Here is a 27,150-nt window from a genome sequence, read left to right as displayed (position 1 = left end):
AAGGGTTTTCTAATGATCAATTAGCCTTTTAAAATGATAAACTTGGGTTAGATAACACAACGTGCCATTGGAACAAGGACATTTCTAAGTGACCCCAAACTATTGAACGGTAGTGTATATATAGAAAAAATTGCAGCATGTAACATATCATAGTGGTTAGCGCGTCGGACCAGTAACCGAAAGGCTGCTACATTGAATCCCCGAGCTGACAAGGTAAAAATCTGTCGTTCTGCCCCTGAACAAGTCAGTTAACCCACTGTTCCTAGGCCGTCATTGTGAATAAGAATTTGTTCTTGACTGGCTTGCCTAGTTAAATAAAGGTTAAATATATATATATATATATATATATATGTTTTTTAAATAACATTTTCAGGGACCCGCTTTGGCTCGTGGACACAACTTTCAAAACTACTGGATGAAATTATACAAAACCTTTATAACACATCTTAAAAATAAATCCTCCTCCACAGAGTCATGGTTTACCTGGTAATCGTGGCGTTCCATGTGCCACTCCATTCAGCAAGCTGTGGGGGGGCGAAACGGAGGGCTCTGATAGGAGGACGAGCGTACGGAACTCCCAAGAACTGTCTGACTGTCTTCCTGTCTGACCCGAGCAGCGTTGTTACGGCCTCTCCCTGGAGCGTTCCGTGAGCCGGGATAAACACTGACGTCAACTCCACCTTGGGTTCTGGATCCCACAGAATACATAACCATCAGTCAGAGGGAAGCCTGGACTGACAACTATGGGCCCTGGTCAAAAGTAGTGCACCATATAGGGAACAGGGTGCCATTTGGGACAGAGACACTGTCTGCACTGGAATCAAGCAGCTGTAAAACTCCTTCAGCACCTCTATGAAGATAAATAATGCTTTCTAATAATAATGATCATACAATAAGTAGGCTGCAGTGATTGACATGAACTAACCCACCAATAAACATCTCTGTTTCTTCAAACACTAGTCATATTAGCAGCAGTCTTCGTGTGAGAGGGAGACTCTCTGTGTGTAGAGCAGGTAAAGACATGTCTTCCAGAACTCTCTGTGTGTAAAGCAGGATCAGGGATGTATAATGAACCAGGGTCAGGGATGTATAGTGAACCAGGGTCAGGGATGTATATTGAACCAGGGTCCGGGATGTAAAGTGAACCAGGTTCCGGGATGTATAGTGAACCAGGGTCAGGGATGTATAGTGAACCAGGGTCAGGGATGTAAAGTGAACCAGGGTCAGGGATGTATAGTGAACCAGGGTCAGGGATGTATAGTGAACCAGGGTCAGGGATGTATAGTGAACCAGGGTCAGGGATGTATAGTGAACCAGGGTCAGGGATGTATAGTGAACCAGGGTCAGGGATGTACAGTGAACCAGGGTCAGGGATGTATAGTGAACCAGGGTCAGGGATGTATAGTGAACCAGGGTCAGGGATGTATAGTGAACCAGGGTCAGGGATGTATAGTGAACCAGGGTCAGGGATGTATAGTGAACCAGGGTCAGGGATGTATAGTGAACCAGGGTCAGGGATGTATAGTGAACCAGGGTCAGGGATGTATAGTGAACCAGGGTCAGGGATGTACAGTGAACCAGGGTCAGGGATGTACAGTGAACCAGGGTCAGGGATGTATAGTGAACCAGGGTCAGGGATGTATAGTGAACCAGGGTCAGGGATGTACAGTGAACCAGGGTCAGGGATGTATAGTGAACCAGGGTCAGGGATGTATAGTGAACCAGGGTCAGGGATGTATAGTGAACCAGGGTCAGGGATGTATAGTGAACCAGGGTCAGGGATGTATAGTGAACCAGGGTCAGGGATGTATAGTGAACCAGGGTCAGGGATGTATAGTGAACCAGGGTCAGGGATGTATAGTGAACCAGGGTCAGGGATGTATAGTGAACCAGGGTCAGGGATGTATAGTGAACCAGGGTCAGGGATGTATAGTGAACCAGGGTCAGGGATGTATAGTGAACCAGGGTCAGGGATGTATAGTGAACCAGGGTCAGGGATGTATAGTGAACCAGGGTCAGGGATGTATAGTGAACCAGGGTCAGGGATGTATAGTGAACCAGGGTCAGGGATGTATAGTGAACCAGGGTCAGGGATGTATAGTGAACCAGGGTCAGGGATGTATAGTGAACCAGGGTCAGGGATGTACAGTGAACCAGGGTCAGGGATGTACAGTGAACCAGGGTCAGGGATGTATAGTGAACCAGGGTCAGGGATGTATAGTGAACCAGGGTCAGGGATGTAAAGTGAACCAGGGTCAGGGATGTATAGTGAACCAGGGTCAGGGATGTATAGTGAACCAGGGTCAGGGATGTACAGTGAACCAGGGTCAGGGATGTATAGTGAACCAGGGTCAGGGATGTATAGTGAACCAGGGTCAGGGATGTATAGTGAACCAGGGTCAGGGATGTATAGTGAACCAGGGTCAGGGATGTATAGTGAACCAGGGTCAGGGATGTATAGTGAACCAGGGTCAGGGATGTATAGTGAACCAGGGTCAGGGATGTTGCCCACCTTTGTGGAGGTAGACCTGGAGAGCTGACTCTCTGATGACCAGCCGACAGTCCTGACCTCCAGTGGTGGTGGTAGTGGAGGGGCCACAGGCCACGGTGTCTGGGTAGAGGACACAGCGGACAGCCGAGTCGGTCCGCCCCACTGACACCACAGCACAGGAGTCAGCCTCCTCACAGGCTGAAGGGAGACACACAGACACAGTTTAACGGACAGAAAAGGAGGAGAGTAGAGAGAGGTAGATACAAGGATTGGGGCTCAGACAGGAGAGACCGAGGAGGGGCACAGACAGGAGAGACAGAGGGGCACAGACAGGAGAGACAGAGGAGGGGCACAGACAGGAGAGACAGAGGAGGGGCACAGACAGGAGAGACAGAGGAGGGGCACAGACAGGAGAGACAGAGGAGGGGCACAGACAGGAGAGACAGAGGGGCACAGACAGGAGAGACAGAGGAGGGGCACAGACAGGAGAGACAGAGGAGGGGCACAGACAGGAGAGACAGAGGAGGGGCACAGACAGGAGAGAGAGAGGAGGGGCTCAGACAGGAGAGACAGGGGAGGGGCACAGACAGGAGAGACAGAGGAGGGGCACAGACAGGAGAGACCGAGGAGGGGCACAGACAGGAGAGACCGAGGAGGGGCACAGACAGGAGAGACAGAGGAGGGGCTCAGACAGGAGAGACAGAGGGGCACAGACAGGAGAGACAGAGGGGCACAGATGAGGAGCACAGACAGGAGAGACAGAGGGGCACAGAGGAGGGGCACAGATGAGGGGCACAGACAGGAGAGACAGAGGAGGGGCACAGACAGGAGAGACAGAGGGGCACAGATGAGGGGCACAGACAGGAGAGACAGAGGGGCACAGACAGGAGAGACAGAGGGGCACAGATGAGGAGCACAGACAGGAGAGACAGAGGGGCACAGACAGGAGAGACAGAGGGGCACAGACAGGAGAGACAGAGGGGCACAGATGAGGGGCACAGACAGGAGAGACAGAGGAGGGGCTTAAACCCCTCTTGCCAGGGGGCATGTGTGGTCCTGAGTTGGGGGACGTTGACCGTTAGACTAGACTCTGGCACACGATGAAGATGTTTCTCACCAGACAGACACCAGTCTCTGGTCCTGTCCAGGTCCTCAGCGATGTCTTTACTGATGTGAATAATGTCAAACGTGGAGACGGACGGATCCACCAGCGTAGAGGACGCATCCAGGAGTCTCCACTCACTCAAACTCACTGGCAGAGAGACACACCTTTATCAGCAGGGGATGCATCTAACACATTGTCTGCATTTAACACATTGTCCCATAGGGCTCTGTTCAGAAGCAGTGTCCTACACAAGGTAAAAGGCTCCATATTTATGATGCAGCCATTGAAATGTATTTTAATGTCAAAAGGACAGAGCTCTCTTAAGCATCCAATTCCAACACTATCTAGTGTGCTAGATAGTAATGAGAGCAGTTAAAAGCCTGTACTCTCCTCTGTCTAATAGACAGGTTTCTAGCTACTGGGGCCGTTGGAGACAGCATCTCCTCTGTCTAATGGACAGGTTTCTAGCTACTGGGGCCGTTGGAGACAGCATCTCCTCTGTCTAATGGACAGGTTTCTAGCTACTGGGGCCGTTGGAGACAGCATCTCCTCTGTCTAATGGACAGGTTTCTAGCTACTGGAGGGTATGGAGACAGCATCTCCTCTGTCTAATGGACAGGTTTCTAGCTACTGGAGCCGTTGGAGACAGCATCTCCTCTGTCTAATGGACAGGTTTCTAGCTACTGGAGGGTATGGAGACAGCATCTCCTCTGTCTAATGGACAGGTTTCTAGCTACTGGGGCCGTTGGAGACAGCATCTCCTCTGTCTAATGGACAGGTTTCTAGCTACTGGAGCCGTTGGAGACAGCATCTCCTCTGTCTAATGGACAGGTTTCTAGCTACTGGAGCCGTTGGAGACAGCATCTCCTCTGTCTAATGGACAGGTTTCTAGCTACTGGGGCCGTTGGAGACAGCATCTCCTCTGTCTAATGGACAGGTTTCTAGCTACTGGAGGGTATGGAGACAGCATCTCCTCTGTCTAATGGACAGGTTTCTAGCTACTGGAGCCGTTGGAGACAGCATCTCCTCTGTCTAATGGACAGGTTTCTAGCTACTGGAGGGTATGGAGACAGCATCTCCTCTGTCTAATGGACAGGTTTCTAGCTACTGGAGCCGTTGGAGACAGCATCTCCTCTGTCTAATGGACAGGTTTCTAGCTACTGGGGCCGTTGGAGACAGCATCTCCTCTGTCTAATGGACAGGTTTCTAGCTACTGGAGCCGTTGGAGACAGCATCTCCTCTGTCTAATGGACAGGTTTCTAGCTACTGGGGCCGTTGGAGACAGCATCTCCTCTGTCTAATGGACAGGTTTCTAGCTACTGGAGCCATTGGAGACAGCATCTCCTCTGTCTAATGGACAGGTTTCTAGCTACTGGAGCCGTTGGAGACAGCATCTCCTCTGTCTAATGGACAGGTTTCTAGCTACTGGAGGGTATGGAGACAGCATCTCCTCTGTCTAATGGACAGGTTTCTAGCTACTGGAGCCGTTGGAGACAGCATCTCCTCTGTCTAATGGACAGGTTTCTAGCTACTGGAGGGTATGGAGACAGCATCTCCTCTGTCTAATGGACAGGTTTCTAGCTACTGGAGCCGTTGGAGACAGCATCTCCTCTGTCTAATGGACAGGTTTCTAGCTACTGGAGCCGTTGGAGACAGCATCTCCTCTGTCTAATGGACAGGTTTCTAGCTACTGGGGCCGTTGGAGACAGCATCTCCTCTGTCTAATGGACAGGTTTCTAGCTACTGGGGCCGTTGGAGACAGCATCTCCTCTGTCTAATGGACAGGTTTCTAGCTACTGGAGCCGTTGGAGACAGCATCTCCTCTGTCTAATGGACAGGTTTCTAGCTGCTGGAGGCGTTGGAGACAGCATCTCCTCTGTCTAATGGACAGGTTTCTAGCTACTGGAGCCGTTGGAGACAGCATCTCCTCTGTCTAATGGACAGGTTTCTAGCTACTGGAGGGTATGGAGACAGCATCTCCTCTGTCTAATGGACAGGTTTCTAGCTACTGGGGCCGTTGTAGACAGCATCTCCTCTGTCTAATGGACAGGTTTCTAGCTACTGGAGCCGTTGGAGACAGCATCTCCTCTGTCTAATGGACAGGTTTCTAGCTACTGGGGCCGTTGGAGACAGCATCTCCTCTGTCTAATGGACAGGTTTCTAGCTACTGGAGCGGTATGGAGACAGCATCTCCTCTGTCTAATGGACAGGTTTCTAGCTACTGGGGCCGTTGGAGACAGCATCTCCTCTGTCTAATGGACAGGTTTCTAGCTACTGGAGCCGTTGGAGACAGCATCTCCTCTGTCTAATGGACAGGTTTCTAGCTACTGGAGCCGTTGGAGACAGCATCTCCTCTGTCTAATGGACAGGTTTCTAGCTACTGGGGCCGTTGGAGACAGCATCTCCTCTGTCTAATGGACAGGTTTCTAGCTACTGGGGCCGTTGGAGACAGCATCTCCTCTGTCTAATGGACAGGTTTCTAGCTACTGGGGCCGTTGGAGAGAGCATCTCCTCTGTCTAATGGACAGGTTTCTAGCTACTGGAGCCGTTGGAGACAGCATCTCCTCTGTCTAATGGACAGGTTTCTAGCTACTGGAGCCGTTGGAGACAGCATCTCCTCTGTCTAATGGACAGGTTTCTAGCTACTGGGGCCGTTGGAGACAGCATCTCCTCTGTCTAATGGACAGGTTTCTAGCTACTGGAGCCGTTGGAGACAGCATCTCCTCTGTCTAATGGACAGGTTTCTAGCTACTGGGGCCGTTGGAGACAGCACCTCCTCTGTCTAATGGACAGGTTTCTAGCTACTGGAGCCGTTGGAGACAGCATCTCCTCTGTCTAATGGACAGGTTTCTAGCTACTGGAGCCGTTGGAGACAGCATCTCCTCTGTCTAATGGACAGGTTTCTAGCTACTGGGGCCGTTGGAGACAGCATCTCCTCTGTCTAATGGACAGGTTTCTAGCTACTGGGGCCGTTGGAGACAGCATCTCCTCTGTCTAATGGACAGGTTTCTAGCTACTGGAGCCGTTGGAGACAGCATCTCCTCTGTCTAATGGACAGGTTTCTAGCTACTGGAGCCGTTGGAGACAGCATCTCCTCTGTCTAATGGACAGGTTTCTAGCAACTGGAGGGTATGGAGACAGCATCTCCTCTGTCTAATGGACAGGTTTCTAGCTACTGGAGCGGTATGGAGACAGCATCTCCTCTGTCTAATGGACAGGTTTCTAGCAACTGGAGGGTATGGAGGAAGCGTGTCTAATTAAAGGCTAAGTGGGAAACACTGTGGCTTGTAAACATTTCAGCACGTCAGCACAATGAAAGCTCGCAAAATGATCATGTTAGTTTGTCTCTTTGATGTGAGGGGGGGGGTCCCTTTGAACACACACAAATGTGAAATGGGTTGTCGCCCAAACAGCACCCCATTCCCCATAATGCACTATTTTTTAACATGGGCCCTATGGGCCCTGGTCAAAAGTAGAGCACTATATAAGGAATAGGCTCACGATTGGCGCAGCGGTCTAAGGCACTGCATCTCAGTCCTAGAGGCGCCACTACAGACCCTGGTTCTATCCCGGGCTGTATCACAACCGGACGTGATCGGGAGTCCCATAGGGCGGCATACAATCGGCCCAGCGTTTGTCTGGGTTAGGGGAGGGTTTGGCCGGGGTAGGCCGTCATTGTAAATAAGAATTTGTCCTTAGCCTGTTGGGGGTAGGGGGCAGTATTTACACGGCCGGATAAAAAACGTACCCGATTTAATCTGGTTATTACTACTGCCCAGAAACTAGAATACGCATATAATTATTGGCTTTGGATAGAAAACACCCTAAAGTTTCTAAAACTGTTGGAATGGTGTCTGTGAGTATAACAGAACTCATATGGCAGGCAAAAACCTGAGAAGATTCCTTACAGGAAGTGCCCTCTCTGACCATTCCTTGAGCTTCTTGTCTCTGTTTATTGAAGACTGAGCATCTTTGCTGTAACGTGACACTTCCTTCGGCTCCCATAGGCTCTCAGAAGGCGGGAAAAAGCTGAATGATGTAATTCCAGCCCCAGGCTGAAACACATTAGCGCTTTTGGCAAGTGCTCTATCAGAGGACAATGGGCGGAGGCGTGTGCACGAGGGGATCCCATGCTTTTATTTTCTTTCGTCTTTGAACCTAAACACAGATTCCCGGTCGGAATATTATCGCTTTTTTACGAGAAAAATTGCATAAAAATTGATTTTAAACAGCGGTTGACATGCTTCGAAGTACGGTAATGGAATATTTAGACATTTTTTGTCACGAAATGCGTCGTGCTCGTCACCCTTCTTTACCATTCGGATAGTGTCTTGAACGCACGAACAAAACAGAGGATATTTGAACATAACTATGGATTATTTTGAACCAAACCAACATTTGTTATTGAAGTAGAAGTCCTGGGAGTGCATTCTGACGAAGACAGCAAAGGTAATAACATTTTTCTTATAGTAAATCTGACTTTGGTCAGGGCTAAACTTGGTGGGCGTCTAAATAGCTAGCCCTGTGATGCCGGGCTATCTACTGAGAATATTGCAAAATGTGCTTTCACCGAAAAGCTATTTTAAAATCGGACATAGCGAGTGCATAGAGGAGTTCTGTATCTATAATTCTTAAAATAATTGTTATGTTTTTTGTGAACGTTTATCGTGAGTAATTTAGTAAATTCACCGGAAGTTTGCGGAGGGTATGCTAGTTCTGAACGTCACATGCTAATGTAAAAAGCTGGTTTTTGATATAAATATGAACTTGATTGAACAAAACATGCATGTATTGTATAACATAATGTCCTACGGTTGTCATCTGATGAAGATCATCAAAGGTTAGTGCTGCATTTAGCTGTGGTTTGGGTTTATGTGACATTATATGCTAGTTTGAAAAATGGGTGTCTGATTATTTCTGGCTGGGTACTCTGCTGACATAATCTAATGTTTTGCTTTCGTTGTAAAGCCTTTTTGAAATCGGACAGTGTGGTTAGATTAACGAGAGTCTTGTCTTTAAAATGGTGTAAAATAGTCATATGTTTGAGAAATTGAAGTAATAGCATTTCTAAGGTATTTGAATAACGCGCCACGGGATTCAACTGGCTGTTGAGTAGGTGGGACGATTTCGTCCCGCCGACCCTAGAGAGGTTAACTGACTTGCCTAGTTAAATAAAGGTTCAATAAATAAAACATATACAGAAGGAACAGGGGGGCCATGTGGGCCTCATCCAAAGACAGAAAGGCCGACGTGTTTCTATTCAACCATTTACAGAAGGATGACAGCAGGAATAAACACACAGCTGTCTGTTTATTGTAGCTGACGTATCAAACTAACAGTGTGATGTATTGTACATTTTAACTCCTGAGGTGAAATATGAACTGCATTCTTACCATTCTTTGAAGGAACACGTAGTTCGAAACTGGGGCACAATCGTGGTGATTTAGTCCACTGGTTCACTGTGGGGAACAATGGAAACGTTTGACTCATTACGTAATCAATTCCTTAATGATCAGAAAACAACGTGGCTAATAAATGTGTCTGCTAGATCACGTGGCTCTGCAACACCAACTGGAGGAAACATGTATTACCGCTGAGCCCCAAATAGCACCCTACTGCACGACATAGATAGGGTGCCACTTGAAACAGAAACAAATGTGTGAGCTATAAAGGGACTCTTAAGAATAGAAAATTACCAGCAAGTCTGAGAATTTCTCCAAAAAAAGTAAGAAGAATTTGTAGTCCTTACCAGGTGACAAAATATAACCCACAAAATGAGATCAACAGCTGAAGCATAATAACACATGTATCTGTTTAAACCAGTGTACAGCGTCTCATTGTCTATGTCCCAAATAGCACACTATTCCCCCAATGGGCTCTCGTCAAATGTATATATAAAGAGAAGGCTCCATTTGGGACGCACAGACTGTAACCAGGGCAATGCTGATGTCACTATTTCCAGAAGAGAAAGTAACATTAAGACATCAAACCTAAAAGGTAAGAGACAACTCAAGATGTTGGCCAGATGTTCTTCAAGATGTGTTTCATGCCTCCTCACTGAGTAAGCTACCCTAAATGTTGTGGAGTTTCAAATGGCACCCTATTCCCTATGTAGTGCACTAGTTTTGACCAGGAGCCCATAGGGAATAGGGTGCCATTTGGGAGTCCCCCTGTACCTACTTATCCTCAGATTTATACACACACCTGGTTTCTCGTACCAGCCAAGCGGATACACGCCGGTTTCTACTTTGGAGGGGGTGCAGTCCTGGACTCTCCAGGTTGTCCTCTCACCTTCACCACATGTCTGGATACCAAAGCTGTTCAGAGTCAGGCAGAGAACGTCTGATCCTGGATGGAGACAGCACACACACACGCATGCACCCACGCACGCACGCACGCACACACGCGCACACCCACGCACCCACGCGCACCCACGCACACCCACGCACACCCACGCACACACACACACACACGCACGCACGCACGCACGCACGCACGCACGCACCCACACACACGCACACGCACACACACACACTTTAGAGGAAATATTTGTGTCTCCTTTGGACTTTGGAGTAATATTGTGATTGTTTCCCTCTTCTCTCTTGCCTCTTGAACTTTGAATTTCGGAGCACTTGTCAGCACTGTAAAAACATGTCAATAAGTATCTTGACTGAAGTAAAAACTGACCAGGTGACTGTGTGTCCCTGACGTATCCGATTCCACGGCAACATGGATCTTCATCACATCTCCGTTCACACTCACGGAACCTGGTACAAACACAAAGCAGGCACACACTTTTCTTTGGGGAAACAAAACAGGAATTGTTAAAGACTGTCATTATCTTACTACTCATGCCGTAAAAAAATGGTTTTCCTAAAGAAGATTTTTGTGATTGCTTGAAGTAGTGAAATAAGTTTTACTGTGGGTGATAGTGAGAACAGAACCAGTGGGACCCAGGTAACACTGCCCTAAGGTCTCTCACCCCCAGAACCAGTGGGACCCAGGTAACACTGCCCTAAGGTCTCTCACCCCCAGAACCAGTGGGACCCAGGTAACACTGCCCTAAGGTCTCTCACCCCCAGAACCAGTGGTACCCAGGTAACACTGCCCTAAGGTCTCTCACCCCCAGAACCAGTGGGACCCAGGTAACACTGCCCTAAGGTCTCTCACCCCCAGAACCAGTGGGACCCAGGTAACACTGCCCTAAGGTCTCTCACCCCCAGAACCAGTGGTACCCAGGTAACACTGCCCTAAGGTCTCTCACCCCCAGAACCAGTGGGACCCAGGTAACACTGCCCTAAGGTCTCTCACCCCCAGAACCAGTGGTACCCAGGTAACACTGCCCTAAGGTCTCTCACCCCCAGAACCAGTGGGACCCAGGTAACACTGCCCTAAGGTCTCTCACCCCCAGAACCAGTGGGACCCAGGTAACACTGCCCTAAGGTCTCTCACCCCCAGAACCAGTGGGACCCAGGTAACACTGCCCTAAGGTCTCTCACCCCCAGAACCAGTGGGACCCAGGTAACACTGCCCTAAGGTCTCTCACCCCCAGAACCAGTGGGACCCAGGTAACACTGCCCTAAGGTCTCTCACCCCCAGAACCAGTGGGACCCAGGTAACACTGCCCTAAGGTCTCTCACCCCCAGAACCAGTGGGACCCAGGTAACACTGCCCTAAGGTCTCTCACCCCCAGAACCAGTGGGACCCAGGTAACACTGCCCTAAGGTCTCTCACCCCCAGAACCAGTGGTACCCAGGTAACACTGCCCTAAGGTCTCTCACCCCCAGAACCAGTGGGACCCAGGTAACACTGCCCTAAGGTCTCTCACCCCCAGAACCAGTGGGACCCAGGTAACACTGCCCTAAGGTCTCTTACCCCCAGAACCAGTGGTACCCAGGTAACACTGCCCTAAGGTCTCTCACCCCCAGAACCAGTGGGACCCAGGTAACACTGCCCTAAGGTCTCTCACCCCCAGAACCAGTGGGACCCAGGTAACACTGCCCTAAGGTCTCTCACCCCCAGAACCAGTGGGACCCAGGTAACACTGCCCTAAGGTCTCTCACCCCCAGAACCAGTGGTACCCAGGTAACACTGCCCTAAGGTCTCTCACCCCCAGAACCAGTGGGACCCAGGTAACACTGCCCTAAGGTCTCTTACCCCCAGAACCAGTGGTACCCAGGTAACACTGCCCTAAGGTCTCTCACCCCCAGAACCAGTGGGACCCAGGTAACACTGCCCTAAGGTCTCTCACCCCCAGAACCAGTGGGACCCAGGTAACACTGCCCTAAGGTCTCTCACCCCCAGAACCAGTGGGACCCAGGTAACACTGCCCTAAGGTCTCTCACCCCCAGAACCAGTGGGACCCAGGTAACACTGCCCTAAGGTCTCTCACCCCCAGAACCAGTGGGACCCAGGTAACACTGCCCTAAGGTCTCTCACCCCCAGAACCAGTGGGACCCAGGTAACACTGCCCTAAGGTCTCTCACCCCCAGAACCAGTGGGACCCAGGTAACACTGCCCTAAGGTCTCTCACCCCCAGAACCAGTGGGACCCAGGTAACACTGCCCTAAGGTCTCTCACCCCCAGAACCAGTGGTACCCAGGTAACACTGCCCTAAGGTCTCTCACCCCAGAACCAGTGGGACCCAGGTAACACTGCCCTAAGGTCTCTCACCCCCAGAACCAGTGGGACCCAGGTAACACTGCCCTAAGGTCTCTCACCCCCAGAACCAGTGGTACCCAGGTAACACTGCCCTAAGGTCTCTCACCCCCAGAACCAGTGGGACCCAGGTAACACTGCCCTAAGGTCTCTTACCCCCAGAACCAGTGGGACCCAGGTAACACTGCCCTAAGGTCTCTCACCCCCAGAACCAGTGGGACCCAGGTAACACTGCCCTAAGGTCTCTTACCCCCAGAACCAGTGGGACCCAGGTAACACTGCCCTAAGGTCTCTCACCCCTCAGTGATAGGCTTGGCACTCAGGTTGACACGGCTACGGACGGAATAAGACACCATCTTCTTAAAGGGAACACGGCTGTAAAAACTCTCCACACTTCCAGTCAGATCAACTGTTAAAACACAACAGACAGAACAACACAAATTAGCTCCTGAAATAATAGAAAAGGTCATGTTTCTGCAGAAAAACTGTGTGTGCTTGCTTCAGCTATTTTAATGGAGATAAGTTGATAAGATTTTAGAGGCTAATGTATTATTCTGGTAAATAATATGGTAGTGGGATAAGTTAAAGAAGCACTACAGCACATCACTACAACATACTGACCAAGAACCTACCAGTGATCTCATCCTGCAGCACATCACTACAACATACTGACCAAGAACCTACCAGTGATCTCATCCTGCAGCACATCACTACAACATACTGACCAAGAACCTACCAGTGATCTCATCCTGCAGCACATCACTACAACATACTGACCAAGAACCTACCAGTGATCTCATCCTGCAGCACATCACTACAACATACTGACCAAGAACCTACCAGTGATCTCATCCTGCAGCACATCACTACAACATACTGACCAAGAACCTACCAGTGATCTCATCCTGCAGCACATCACTACAACATACTGACCAAGAACCTACCAGTGATCTCATCCTGCAGCACATCACTACAACATACTGACCAAGAACCTACCAGTGATCTCATCCTGCAGCACATCACTACAACATACTGACCAAGAACCTACCAGTGATCTCATCCTGCAGCACATCACTACAACATACTGACCAAGAACCTACCAGTGATCTCATCCTGCAGCACATCACTACAACATACTGACCAAGAACCTACCAGTGATCTCATCCTGCAGCACATCACTACAACATACTGACCAAGAACCTACCAGTGATCTCATCCTGCAGCACATCACTACAACATACTGACCAAGAACCTACCAGTGATCTCATCCTGCAGCACATCACTACAACATACTGACCAAGAACCTACCAGTGATCTCATCCTGCAGCACATCACTACAACATACTGACCAAGAACCTACCAGTGATCTCATCCTGCAGCACATCACTACAACATACTGACCAAGAACCTACCAGTGATCTCATCCTGCAGCACATCACTACAACATACTGACCAAGAACCTACCAGTGATCTCATCCTGCAGCACATCACTACAACATACTGACCAAGAACCTACCAGTGATCTCATCCTGCAGAACATCACTACAACATACTGACCAAGAACCTACCAGTGATCTCATCCTGCAGAACATCACTACAACATACTGACCAAGAACCTACCAGTGATCTCATCCTGCAGCACATCACTACAACATACTGACCAAGAACCTACCAGTGATCTCATCCTGCAGAACATCACTACAACATACTGACCAAGAACCTACCAGTGATCTCATCCTGCAGCACATCACTACAACATACTGACCAAGAACCTACCAGTGATCTCATCCTGCAGAACATCACTTTCCACCAACAGAAAGAACAATGCCGTACTCTTTGCCTGAATGGACTCTGTCTAACTGAGCTCAATGTTTACCAAACTAGTATGAATCATTATGACTGGGCTACAGTACAGTACTCTGGCCAGGGTTACTGGGTCTGAGTGAATCTGGCTGTGGCCTTGAAGTACAGGATGTCCCAGAAAGAGCCCTGTTCCTGTCTGAACACTCCAGATGTCAACAGCCCAGAACCCTTTAATGAGAGGAAATGAGGGTTTAATGAGCAAATCAAGAAGAGACTTAACTAGCTCTCTGCTTGGAAAGGAGTTTTATACAGAGGGAAGCACAGTTTTGGACAATATGTTACTGACCCCATTACCATAAGGCCCTGCATTTTGGTCTGGTGGGCATTTTCTGTACGTACAACATGTCTCGAATAACAACAGACAACAGGTTGCTGTTAAACGGGATGAGTTGGGGGTACTTGTGATAATATTATGTGATCTTGACTAGATAAAGTCTCCACTACTGTAGATAAGAGACTACATGTGACAGGTAGCAAATCATTTCCCTCAAAATCAAGTGGATTATTTTATTTCATTTTCCATCTGGTCTGCATCTAACTGCAAGGCAGTTAACCCAGTGTTCCCCGAAGACGTGGATGTTGATTAAGGCAGCCCTCCACACCTCTCTGATTCAGAGGGGTTGGGTTAAATGTAAAAGACACATTTCAGCTGAAGGCATTTAAGTGTGTACAACTGACTAGGTCTCCCCCTTTCCTTTCCTTTCCTCCCCGCTGTGGCTCTAGTGATGGGGTAAGTCTAGACTCCTGCTTGAGGTGATTCATCTCATTACAGAGATATTGATTAAAACTACATCGGCTTAGAAAAAGAAGACATTTGTATTCATGGAACTAGTCACCAGTCTCTCAAGCATCTGTTAGTGTCTTCACTGCTTGTGTTTGGACTTGAACATTTAAAAATAATTGTCTTTGAGGGGGAAAAAAGGACACTGGACTAGAGTGTTGAATGTAATCCACTGTGTCAGTCTGGGTAGAGTTAGTTCCTGGGCTATGGAAGGACAGCAGCAGTGTTACATCATGTTATACTATCAGAGTGGTTAGAGCTCTATGATGATACAGATAGACAGACCTGTAGAGAAGCTCTATAATGATACAGATAGACCTGTAGAGAAGCTCTATAATGATACAGACAGACCTGTAGAGAAGCTCTATAATGATACAGACAGACCTGTAGAGAAGCTCTATAATGATACAGATAGACATGTAGAGAAGCTCTATGATGATACAGATAGACCTGTAGAGAAGCTCTATAATGATACAGATAGACCTGTAGAGAAGCTCTATAATGATACAGATAGACCTGTAGAGAAGCTCTATAATGATACAGATAGACCTGTAGAGAAGCTCTATAATGATACAGATAGACCTGTAGAGAAGCTCTATAATGATACAGATAGACCTGTAGAGAAGCTCTATAATGATACAGACAGACCTGTAGAGAAGCTCTATAATGATACAGATAGACCTGTAGAGAAGCTCTATAATGATACAGATAGACATGTAGAGAAGCTCTATAATGATACAGACAGACCTGTAGAGAAGCTCTATGATGATACAGATAGACCTGTAGAGAAGCTATATGATGATACAGATAGACCTGTAGAGAAGCTCTATAATGATACAGACAGACCTGTAGAGAAGCTCTATAATGATACAGACAGACCTGTAGAGAAGCTCTATAATGATACAGATAGACATGTAGAGAAGCTCTATAATGATACAGATAGACCTGTAGAGAAGCTCTATAATGATACAGATAGACCTGTAGAGAAGCTCTATAATGATACAGATAGACCTGTAGAGAAGCTCTATAATGATACAGATAGAACTGCAGAGAAGCTCTATAATGATACAGATAGACCTGTAGAGAAGCTCTATAATGATACAGATAGACATGTAGAGAAGCTCTATAATGATACAGACAGACCTGTAGAGAAGCTCTATGATGATACAGATAGACCTGTAGAGAAGCTATATGATGATACAGATAGACCTGTAGAGAAGCTCTATAATGATACAGACAGACCTGTAGAGAAGCTCTATAATGATACAAACAGACCTGTAGAGAAGCTCTATGATGATACAGATAGACCTGTAGAGAAGCTCTATAATGATACAGATAGACCTGTAGAGAAGCTCTATAATGATACAGATAGACCTCTAGAGAAGCTCTATAATGATACAGATAGACATGTAGAGAAGCTCTATAATGATACAGACAGACCTGTAGAGAAGCTCTATAATGATACAGATAGACCTGTAGAGAAGCTCTATAATGATACAGACAGACCTGTAGAGAAGCTCTATAATGATACAGATAGACCTCTAGAGAAGCTCTATAATGATACAGATAGACATGTAGAGAAGCTCTATAATGATACAGACAGACCTGTAGAGAAGCTCTATAATGATACAGATAGACCTCTAGAGAAGCTCTATAATGATACAGATAGACCTGTAGAGAAGCTCTATAATGATACAGATAGACCTGTAGAGAAGCTCTATAATGATACAGATAGACATGTAGAGAAGCTCTATAATGATACAGACAGACCTGTAGAGAAGCTCTATAATGATACAGATAGACATGTAGAGAAGCTCTATAATGATACAGACAGACCTGTAGAGAAGCTCTATAATGATACAGATAGACCTGTAGAGAAGCTCTATAATGATACAGATAGACATGTAGAGAAGCTCTATAATGATACAGATAGACCTGTAGAGAATTAATTGGAAGAAGAACTTTCTAAGTCATTGCAAACAAAGCATGTTCATCTCCACTCAGTTCCTGGAAAGCCTTTGGAGCTGTAGGCTTTGGCAAGATATTTGATTGGCCTTTTAGCCCATCAGCTAGTGGTACATCTGCTGCTGGAGTTTACAAGGGAGCAATTGTTTTGGGCCGTGCAGGGAGTGTGTGTGTGTGTGTGTGTGTGTGTGTGTGTGTGTGTGTGTGTGTGTGTGTGTGTGTGTGTGTGTGTGTGTGTGTGTAATAATGGTCCTCTTCCAGTGCTGAGTTTGCAGTGGGTATGTTCCCCTGCAGATATCAAAGGGTTCTTTATAATGATGAGTCACTGGTTCCACAGAGTCATGTTAATGAGGAAACCTCCACCTGCCGTACACCTCAGCAAGCATATTAAACACGTTTCATTAAGGTAAAGGTACTACTGAGCTAGCTAGCTGTTTTCAATACAACAGAAGCACACAAAGCACCATTTAGAAAGACATGCCACCCAGCTGAAAATCATATGGCTTGAATTAATCCACAACAAGGATCATTCTGTTTCACTGCTGCTGTGAAGATCAGGATATTAATAACAAGAGCTCTGGGTTACAGGCAAATGAATAGTCTGACAGCAGAGAGAGAAGGGGAGGGAAATGGAGAAGGGGATGGAAAGGGAGAAGGGGGAGGGAAAGGGAGAGAGGGGAGGGAAAGGGAGAGAGGGGAGGGAAAGGGAGAAGAGGAGGGAAAGGGAGAAGGGGAGGGAAAGGGAGAGAGGGGAGGGAAAGGGAGAGAGGGGGAGGGAAAGGGAGAGAGGGGAGGGAAAGGGGAGAGGGAGGGGGAGGGAAAGGGGGAGGGAAGGGGGAGGGAAAGGGAGAGAGGGGAGGGAAAGGGAGAGAGGAGGGAAAGGGAGAGGGAAAGGGAAAGGGAGAAGGGGAGGGAAAGGGAGAGAGGGGGAGGGAAAGGGAGAGGGGAGGGAAAGGGAGAGAGGGGGAGGGAAAGGGAGAAGAGGAGGGAAAGAGGGGGAGGGAAAGGGAGAGAGGGGAGGGAAAGGGCGAGAGGGGGAGGGAAAGGGAGAAGAGGGAAGGGAGAGAGGGGAGGGAAAGGGAGAGAGGGGAGGGAAAGGGAGAGAGGGGGAGGGAAAGGGAGAGAGGGGGAGGGAAAGGGAGAGAGGGGAGGGAAAGGGAGAGAGGGGGAGGGAAAGGGAGAGAGGGGGAGGGAAAGGGAGAGAGGGGAGGGAAAGGGGAGAGGGGAGGGAAAGGGAGAGAGGGGGAGGGAAAGGGAGAGAGGGGGAGGGAAAGGGAGAGAGGGGGGAGGGAAAGGGAGAGAGGGGGAAGGGAGAGGGGAGGGAGAGAGGGGGAGGGAAAGGGAGAGAGGGGAGGGAAAGGGAGAGAGGGGAGGGAAAGGGAGAGAGGGGAGGGAAAGGGAGAGGGGGAGGGAAAGGGAGAGAGGGGGAGGGAAAGGGAGAGGGGAGGGAAAGGGAGAGAGGGGGAGGGAAAGGGAGAGAGGGGAGGGAAAGGAGAGAGGGGGAGGGAAAGGGAGAGAGGGGGAGGGAAAGGGAGAGGGAGGAAGGGGGGAGGGAAAGGGAGAGAGGGGGAGGGAAAGGGAGAGAGGGGAGGGAAAGGGAGAGAGGGGAGGGAAAGGGAGAGAGGGGGAGGGAAAGGGAGAGAGGGGGAGGGAAAGGGAGAGAGGGGAGGGAAAGGGGAGAGGGGAGGGAAAGGGGGAGGGAAAGGGAGAAGGGGAGGGAAAGGGAGAGAGGGGGAGGGAAAGGGAGAGAGGGGGAGGGAAAGGGAGAGAGGGGGAGGGAAAGGGAGAGAGGGGGAGGGAAAGGGAGAGAGGGGGAGGGAAAGGGAGAGAGGGGGAGGGAAAGGGAGAGAGGGGAGGGAAAGGGAGAAGGGGAGGAAAGGGAGAGAGGGGGAGGGAAAGGGAGAGAGGGGGAGGGAAAGGGAGAGAGGGGGAGGGAAAGGGGGAGAGGGGAGGGAAAGGGAGAGAGGGGGAGGGAAAGGGAGAGAGGGGAGGGAAAGGGAGAGAGGGGGAGGGAAAGGGGAGAGGGGGAGGGAAAGGGAGAAGGGGATGAAAAGGGAGAGAGAGGGGGAGGGAAAGGGAGAGAGGGGGAGGGAAAGGGAGAAGGGGAGGAAAAGGGAGAGAGGGGGAGGGAAAGGGAGAGAGGGGGAGGGAAAGGGAGAGAGGGGAGGGAAAGGGAGAGAGGGGAGGGAAAGGAGAGGGGGAGGGAAAGGGAGAGAGGGGAGGGAAAGGGAGAGAGGGGGAGGGAAAGGGAGAGAGGGGGAGGGAAAGGGAGAGAGGGGAGGGAAAGGGAGAGGGGGAGGGAAAGGGAGAGAGGGGGAGGGAAAGGGAGAGGGGGAGGGAAAGGGAGAGAGGGGGAGGGAAAGGGAGAGAGGGGGAGGGAAAGGGAGAGAGGGGGAGGGAAAGGGAGAGAGGGAGAGTGAGGGGGAGAGTGAGGGAGAGAGAGAGAGAGAGAGAGAGAGAGAGAGAGAGAGAGAAAAAGCAGATGCTCTTCAGAGAGCTGTATTGAACTTAACGTGACACTCAGGTTAGCTGTGACCACCAGTAGGACCATTGGCTGTGTCCACAAATGGCCATAGGGCTCTGGTCAAACGTAGTGCACTACATAGGGAATAGGGTGCCATTTGAATCACAGAATCTGACACAGACAACTAACTCAGTCACGGCACAACATACTAAAACACAGAGAATTCTGAACAAGTCAGTGGAGCTCTGTCAGTGGTATGTACTACGCACATAAACACAGACAGGAAACCTTCAAAACTGTCTCTTTTTTTGAAACCTCTTGCCAATTCACACAAGCTGAGAGATAAAAGCAAGAGATAGTATCACAACAGAGAAGAGTGGTTCTTTTCAACAGCAGCTAAATGGACACCCTGGTTTGTGTAACCTTGGAAAAGGCAGCCTGCTGTCATTTGAGCAAGATCACGCTACCGACATTACTCACAGGTCTACTTTCTCAACCTGCAGAGCTGCTCAAGTGTACGGCTGTGTCCCAAATGGTACCCTATTCCCTACATAATGCAATACTTTTAATGAGCCCAGGTCAAAAGTAGTGCACTAAATAGGGAATAATGTGCCATTTGGGGACGCACCCTAAATAAGCGATCTAAATACATCCTCTCTGTTCCCTCTTCTAAGAGCCAGTCCCAAAATGGCACCCTATTCCCTTTACAGTGTGGTACTTTTGACTAGGCCCCATAGGGATCTGGTCAAAAGTAATGTAGTATATAGGCAATAGGGTGCCATTTTGGGAGCCACCCAGAGCCAAGCAGCGGCAGTCGTCCTAACTGCTGACATACAGCTGTGTTGACCTGTTGCTAGGAACAGGACCAAAACAAGCCTAGAATCACAAACAGCGAGGCTGCTGGGATTCCCAACTTCATCAGTCATTATGAAGTAGAGGGAAGAAGGATGGGAAGACAACACTAGTGATGGCTGGGCTTCATGTTCAAATGCTTGATAATAGTTTGGATTGATAATAACTTGTGTAGTATATTAAGTCCGTAGCTGTTTTTCTAACTGGGTAAATAAAGTGACAGTGAGTAATTTGTCTTAATGTTTTAAATAGAAGGCTCTTAAACTAACCATTCATTTCCTTTCAGGGTAACCTCCCTTAATCCATATGTAAAGTATAAATACCTCTACCATACAATTATATATAGAACTTTAATAGGACTCTGTGGACTCAACGTTCTTGGTGTGTGAGGTGTGGGGTTGCTGGAGTTAAAGACTCACCCTTCTTGGTGTGAGCGGTGTGGGGTTGCTGGGGGAGCACAGGGCTGCAGGCCTGTCTCAGGGGTTTGTCGTAGGCCCCACACACCTGGGTGTCTGGGTACAGGGCGCAGGTAAAGTACACTGAGCTCTCATCTCTCACATCAGCCACGTGGCACAGCTCTTCCTCCTCACAGCCTGAAACACACAGAGAACACATGAAACACACAGAGGACACCTGAAACACACAGAGAACACCGAAACACACAGAGGACACCTGAAACACACAGAGGACACCTGAAACACACAGAGGACACCTGAAACACACAGAGAACACCTGAAACACACAGAGGACACCTGACACACACAGAGGACACCTGACACACACAGAGGACACCTGAAACACACAGAGAACACATGAAACACACAGAGGACACCTGAAACACACAGAGGACACCTAAAACACACAGAGGACACCTGAAACACACAGAGAACACATGAAACACACAGAGGACACCTGAAACACACAGAGGACACCTAAAACACACAGAGAACACATGAAACACACAGAGGACACCTGAAACACACAGAGGACACCTAAAACACACAGAGGACACCTGAAACACACAGAGGACACCTGAAACACACAGAGAACACATGAAACACACAGAGGACACCTGAAACACACAGAGGATACCTGAAACACACAGAGGACACCTGAAACACACAGAGGACACCTGAAACACACAGAGGACACCTGAAACACACAGAGAACACATGAAACACACAGAGGACACCTGAAACACACAGAGGACACCTGAAACACACAGAGAACACATGAAACACACAGAGGACACCTGAAACACACAGAGGACACCTGAAACACACAGAGAACACCTGAAACACACAGAGGACACCTGAAACACACAGAGGACACCTGAAACACACAGAGGACACCTGAAACTCCCTAAGTTTGTTTTACTCACTGCTTTAGCACACTCTGCCAACCCTGTCTGAATCCTGGCTTAGGAAAACCACCAAAAACCCTGAAATCTCCATTGCTAACTATAACATTTTCCGCCAAGATAGAACTGCCAAAGGAGGCGGTGTTGCAATCTACCGTAAAGATAGCCTGCAGAGTTCTGTATTACTATCCAAGTCTGTACCCAAACAATTCTAGCTTCTACTTCTAAAAATGCACCTTTCCAGAAACAAGTCTCTCACTGTTGCCGCTTGCTATATACCACCCTCTGCCCCCAGCTGTGCCCTCGATGCCATATGTGAATTGATTGCCCCCATCTATCTTCAGAGCTCGTGCTACTAGGTGACCTAAACTTGGACATGCTTAACACCCCGGCCATCCTACAATCTAAGCTTGATGCCCTCAATCTCGCACAAATTATCAATGAACCTACCAGGTACAACCCCAAATCTGTAAACACGGGCACCCTCATAGGTGTCATCTTAACTAACTCGCTCTCCAAATACACCTCTGCTGTTTTCAATCAAGATCTCAGCGATCACTGCCTCATTGCCTGCATCCGTAATGGGTCTGCGACCAAACGATGAGGGGTCATCACTGTCAAATGCTCTCTAAAACACTTCTGTTAGTAGGCCTTTCTAATCGACCTGGCCAGGGTATCCTGGAATGACATTGACCTCATCCCGTCAGTAGATGATGCCTGGCTATTCTTTAAAAGTGCCTTGCTCACCATCTTAACCTGTTTGGGATAGGGGGCAGTATTTTCACGGCCGGATAAAAAACGTACCTGATTTAATCTGGTTACTACTCTTGCCCAGAAACTAGAATATGCATATAATTTGTAGATTTGGAGAGAAAACACTCTTACATTTCTAAAACTGTTTGAATGGTGTCTGTGAGTATAACAGAACTCATATGGCAGGCAAAGACCTGAGAAGATTCCAGGCAGGAAGTGGCCTGTCTGACAATTTGTAGTCCTGCTGTTGCATCTCTATCAAAATTACAGCATCTGAGCTGTTACGTGACACTTTCTAAGGCTTCCATTGGCTCTCTAAAGCCTTTAGAAAGTGGAATGACATGTCTCCTGTCTCTGGGAAAAGTATAGGAGCAGAGTTTGTAAGTGGCCTGCCTGGGGACAGTGAGTCTGGAGATGCGCGTTCATGAGACCTCACCATTTTTTTCTTTCAGTCTTTGAATGAATACAACGTTGCCCGGTTGGAATATTATCGCTATTTGACGAGAAAAATAGCATAAAAATTGATTTTAAACAGCGTTTGACATGCTTCTAAGTACAGTAATGGAATATTTTGAATTTTTTTGTCACGAAATGCGCTCGCGGTTACCCTTCGGATAGTGACCTGAACGCAAGAACAAAACGGAGGTATTTGGATATAACTATGGATTATTTGGAACCAAAACAACATTTGTTGTTGAAGTAGAAGTCCTGGGAGTGCATTCTGACGAAGAACAGCAAAGGTAATCCAATTTTTCTAAATAGTAATTCTGAGTTTAGGCTGCCCCGACGTTGGCGGGTCTGAATAGCTAGCCTTGATGGCCGAGCTATGTACTCAGAATATTGCAAAATGTGCTTTTGCCGAAAAGCTATTTTAAAATCGGACATAGCGATTGCATAAAGGAGTTCTGTATCTATAATTCTTAAAATAATTGTTATGTATTTTGTCAACGTTTATCATGAGTAATTTAGTAAATTCACCGGAAGTTTTCGGTGGGTATGCTAGTTCTGAACATCACATGCCAATGTAAAAAGCTGTTTTTTGATATAAATATGAACTTGATTGAACAAAACATGCATGTATTGTATAACATAATGTCCTAGGAGTGTCATCTGATGAAGATCATCAAATGTTAGTGCTGCATTTAGCTGTGGTTTGGGTTTTTGTGACATATATGCTTGCTTTGAAAATGGCTGTGTGATTATTTGTGGCTATGTACTCTCCTGACATAATCTAATGTTTTGCTTTCGCTGTAAAGCCTTTTTGAAATCGGACAATGTGGTTAGATTAACGAGAGTCTTATCTTTAAAATGGTGTAAAATAGTTGATTGTTTGAGAAAATGTAATTGTGGTATTTTAGTTGGTTTGTATTTCGCGCCATGCGATGCCATTAGCTGTTGGCTAGGGGTTCCGCTGGCGGAACGGGGTTCCGCTAGCGGAACGTCTAGATGCAAGAGGTTAAATAAGCATGCCCCACTCAAAAAACTTAGAACTAGGAATAGATATAGTCCTTGGTTCACTCCAGACCTGTCTGCCTTTAACCAGCACAAAAACATCCTGTGGCGTTCTGCATTAGCATGGAATAGCCCCCGTGATATGCAACTTTTCAGGGAAGTTAGGAACAAATATACACAGGCAGTTAGGAAAGCTAAGGCTAGCTTTTTCAAACAGAAATTTGCATCCTGTAGTACTAACTCAAAAAACTGTGCAGCCGTATTCATCGACCTGGCCAAGGCTTTCGACTCTGTCAACCACCACATTCTTATTGGCAGACTCGACAGCCTTGGTTTCTCAAATGATTGCCTCGCTTGGTTTACCAACTACTTCACTGATAGAGTTCAGTGTGTCAAATCGGAGGGCCTGTTGTCCAGACCTCTGGCAGTCTCTATGGGTGTGCCAAAGGGTTCAATTCTCGGGCCGACTCTCTTCTCTCTATACATCAATGATGTTGCTCTTGCTGCAGGTGATTCTCTGATCCACCTCCACACAGACGACACCATTCTGTATACTTCTGGCCCCTCTTTGGACACTGTGTTAACTAACCTCCAGACGAGCTTCAATGCCATACAACTCTCCTTCCGTGACCTCCAACTGCTCTTAAACGCAAGTAAAACTAAATGCATGCTATTCAATCGATCACTGCCCGCACCTGCTCGCCCGTCCAGCATCACTACTCTGGACGGTTCTGACTTAGAATATGTGGACAACTACAAAAACCTAGGTGTCTGGTTAGACTGTAAACTCTCCTTCCAGACTCACATTAAGCATCTCCAATCCAAAATTAAATCTAGAATCGGCTTCCTATATCGCAACAAAGCATCCTTCACTCATGCTGCCAAACATACCCTCGTAAAACTGACCATCCTACCGATCCTCGACTTCGGTGATGTCATCTATAAAATAGCCTCCAACACTCTACTCAACAAACTGGATGCAGTCTATCACAGTGCCATCCTTTTTGTCACCAAAGCCCCATACACTACCCACCATTGCGACTTGTACGCTCTCGTTGGTTGGCCCTCGCTTCATACTCGTCGCCAAACCCACTGGCTACAGGTTATCTACAAGTCTCTGCTAGGTAAAGCCCTGCCTTATCTCAGCTCACTGGTCACCATAGCAGCACCCACCTGTAGCACGCGCTCCAGCAGGTATATCTCACTGGTCACCCCCAAAGCCAATTCCTCCTTTGGTCGTCTTTCCTACAGTTCTCTGCTGCCAATGACTGGAACGAACTGCAAAAATCTCTAAAGCTGGAGACTCATATCTCCCTCACTAGCTTTAAGCACCAGCTGTCAGAGCAGCTCACAGATCACTGCAGCTGTACATAGCCCATCTGTAAACAGCCCATCTATCTACCTACCTCATCCTCATACTGTATTTATTTATTTATCTTGCTCCTTTGCACCCCAGTATCTCTACTTGCACATTCATCTTCTGCACATCTACCATTCCAGTGTTTAATTGCTATATTGTAATTACTTCGCCACCATGGCCTATTTATTGCCTTAACTGACCTCATTTGCACTCACTGTATATAGACTTTTTGTTTTCTTTTGTTCTACTGTATTATTTACTGTATGTTTTGTTTATTCCATGTGTAACTCTGTGTTGTTGTATGTGTCGAATTGCTATGCTTTATCTTGGCCAGGTCGCTGTTGCAAATGAGAACTTGTTCTCAACTAGCCTACCTGGTTAAATAAACGTGAAATAAAAAATAAAATAAAAAACACACATTATACGAGTGCTAAAGATGAAGGCCATGTGATAGTAGTGAGAAACAACTGAAATATTCAGTGTATGAGATTGAAGGTGAATAGCTTTTGGAAAAGGCAAGACATGAAGCTGATATATCCTACGTTTCAGACACCACAGCTGAGCCTCCTGTGCAGAGAACTGATGTTTGAAGATCCAGTATTGCAGACTGGGGATGTCCTGTTCAGTGTCCACAACAACAGCACTGCTGTCCAGGGCCACAAACGTCTCCTTCACTGCAGCTATGTGACGTGACAGAATGAGGTACAGCGTAAGAAACAGTTGGTTTAGGTTTTGGTCCGTAGTAATAGGAGAATTAAGAAGGCTAAACTAACCCGACAGAACAACTCCGGGGGCTTGTTGTGGGAGGACACTGCTACAGGCTGGGGAGGTCTTGGGACGAGTGGTCATGTCAGACTCTGAAAGATGGATCATTTTAGCATGTGAGAAAGATAAGTCAAGACAACCCAGTAATGTTTATTCAGAAGTACATTGTTTTATACATCTGCATAAGGAATTAAATGTACAATACCTTTCCAGAGGTAAATGCCTTGGAACCCAATAATGGTGGCCTGGTAGTCAGTTTTGTTCTTGCTTGATGTTGGCAGAGCTGTATCCGCTGTGAGAGAAATATACTGACCATCACTTCATAACCACTAAGTTACAGAGTAACACTTCATAACCACTTAGTTACAGAGTAACACTTCATAACCACTTAGTTACAGAGTAACACTTCATAACCACTTAGTTAGAGTATAGTAACACTTCATAACCACATAGCTACAGAGTAACACTTCATAACCACTAAGTTACAGAGTAGAGTAACACTTCATAACCACTAAGTTAGAGTAGAGTAACACTTCATAACCACTTAGTTACAGAGTAGAGCAACACTTCATAACCACTTAGTTACAGAGTAACACTTCACAACCACATAGTAACAGAGTACAGTAACACTTCATAACCACTTAGTTACAGAGTAGAGTAACACTTCATAACCACTTAGTTACAGAGTAGAGTAACACTTCATAACCACTTAGTTACAGAATAGAGTAACACTTCATAACCACTTAGTTACAGAGTAGAGTAACACTTCATAACCACTTAGTTACAGAGTAACACTTCATAACCACATAGTAACAGAGTACAGTACCACTTCATAACCACTAAGTTACAGAGTAGAGTAACACTGCATAACCACTTAGTTACTGTGTGAAGTACCACTTCATAACCACTAAGTTACAGGGTAGAGTAACACTTCATAACCACTTAGTTACTGTGTGAAGTACCACTTCATAACCACATAGTAACAGAGTAGAGTACCACTTCATAACCACTTAGTTACAGAGTAGAGTAACACTTCATAACCACATAGTAACAGAGTAGAGTAACACTTCATAACCACTAAGTTACAGAGTAGAGTAACACTTCATAACCACTTAGTTACTGTGTGAAGTACCACTTCATAACCACTAAGTTACAGAGTAGAATAACACTTCATAACCACTTAGTTACAGAGTAACACTTCATAACCACTTAGTTACTGTGTGAAGTACCACTTCATAACCACTTAGTTACAGAGTAGAGTACCACTTCATAACCACTTAG

At 47.3% G+C, this 27,150-nt stretch overlaps 1 protein-coding gene across 1 annotated transcript in view; it reads right to left on the bottom strand.

The window, feature by feature from the left end:
• The window catches only part of LOC106573164 (thyroglobulin-like), an 82,805-nt gene that overhangs the window by 27,373 nt on the left and 28,282 nt on the right, over positions 1–27,150 (bottom strand). The window contains 11 exon segments of the mRNA XM_045712765.1: positions 484–688; positions 2,513–2,689; positions 3,609–3,743; positions 8,990–9,055; positions 9,801–9,944; positions 10,284–10,363; positions 12,552–12,663; positions 20,599–20,772; positions 25,647–25,784; positions 25,878–25,961; positions 26,075–26,161. Coding sequence (XP_045568721.1) covers positions 484–688; positions 2,513–2,689; positions 3,609–3,743; positions 8,990–9,055; positions 9,801–9,944; positions 10,284–10,363; positions 12,552–12,663; positions 20,599–20,772; positions 25,647–25,784; positions 25,878–25,961; positions 26,075–26,161 — 1,402 coding nt within the window.

Source organism: Salmo salar, chromosome ssa02 (genome assembly GCF_905237065.1).
Source record: "Salmo salar chromosome ssa02, Ssal_v3.1, whole genome shotgun sequence".
Classification (NCBI taxonomy): domain Eukaryota; kingdom Metazoa; phylum Chordata; class Actinopteri; order Salmoniformes; family Salmonidae; genus Salmo; species Salmo salar.
Note: the sequence above shows the minus strand (reverse complement) of the source record. Positions and strands in the feature narration are given on the sequence as shown.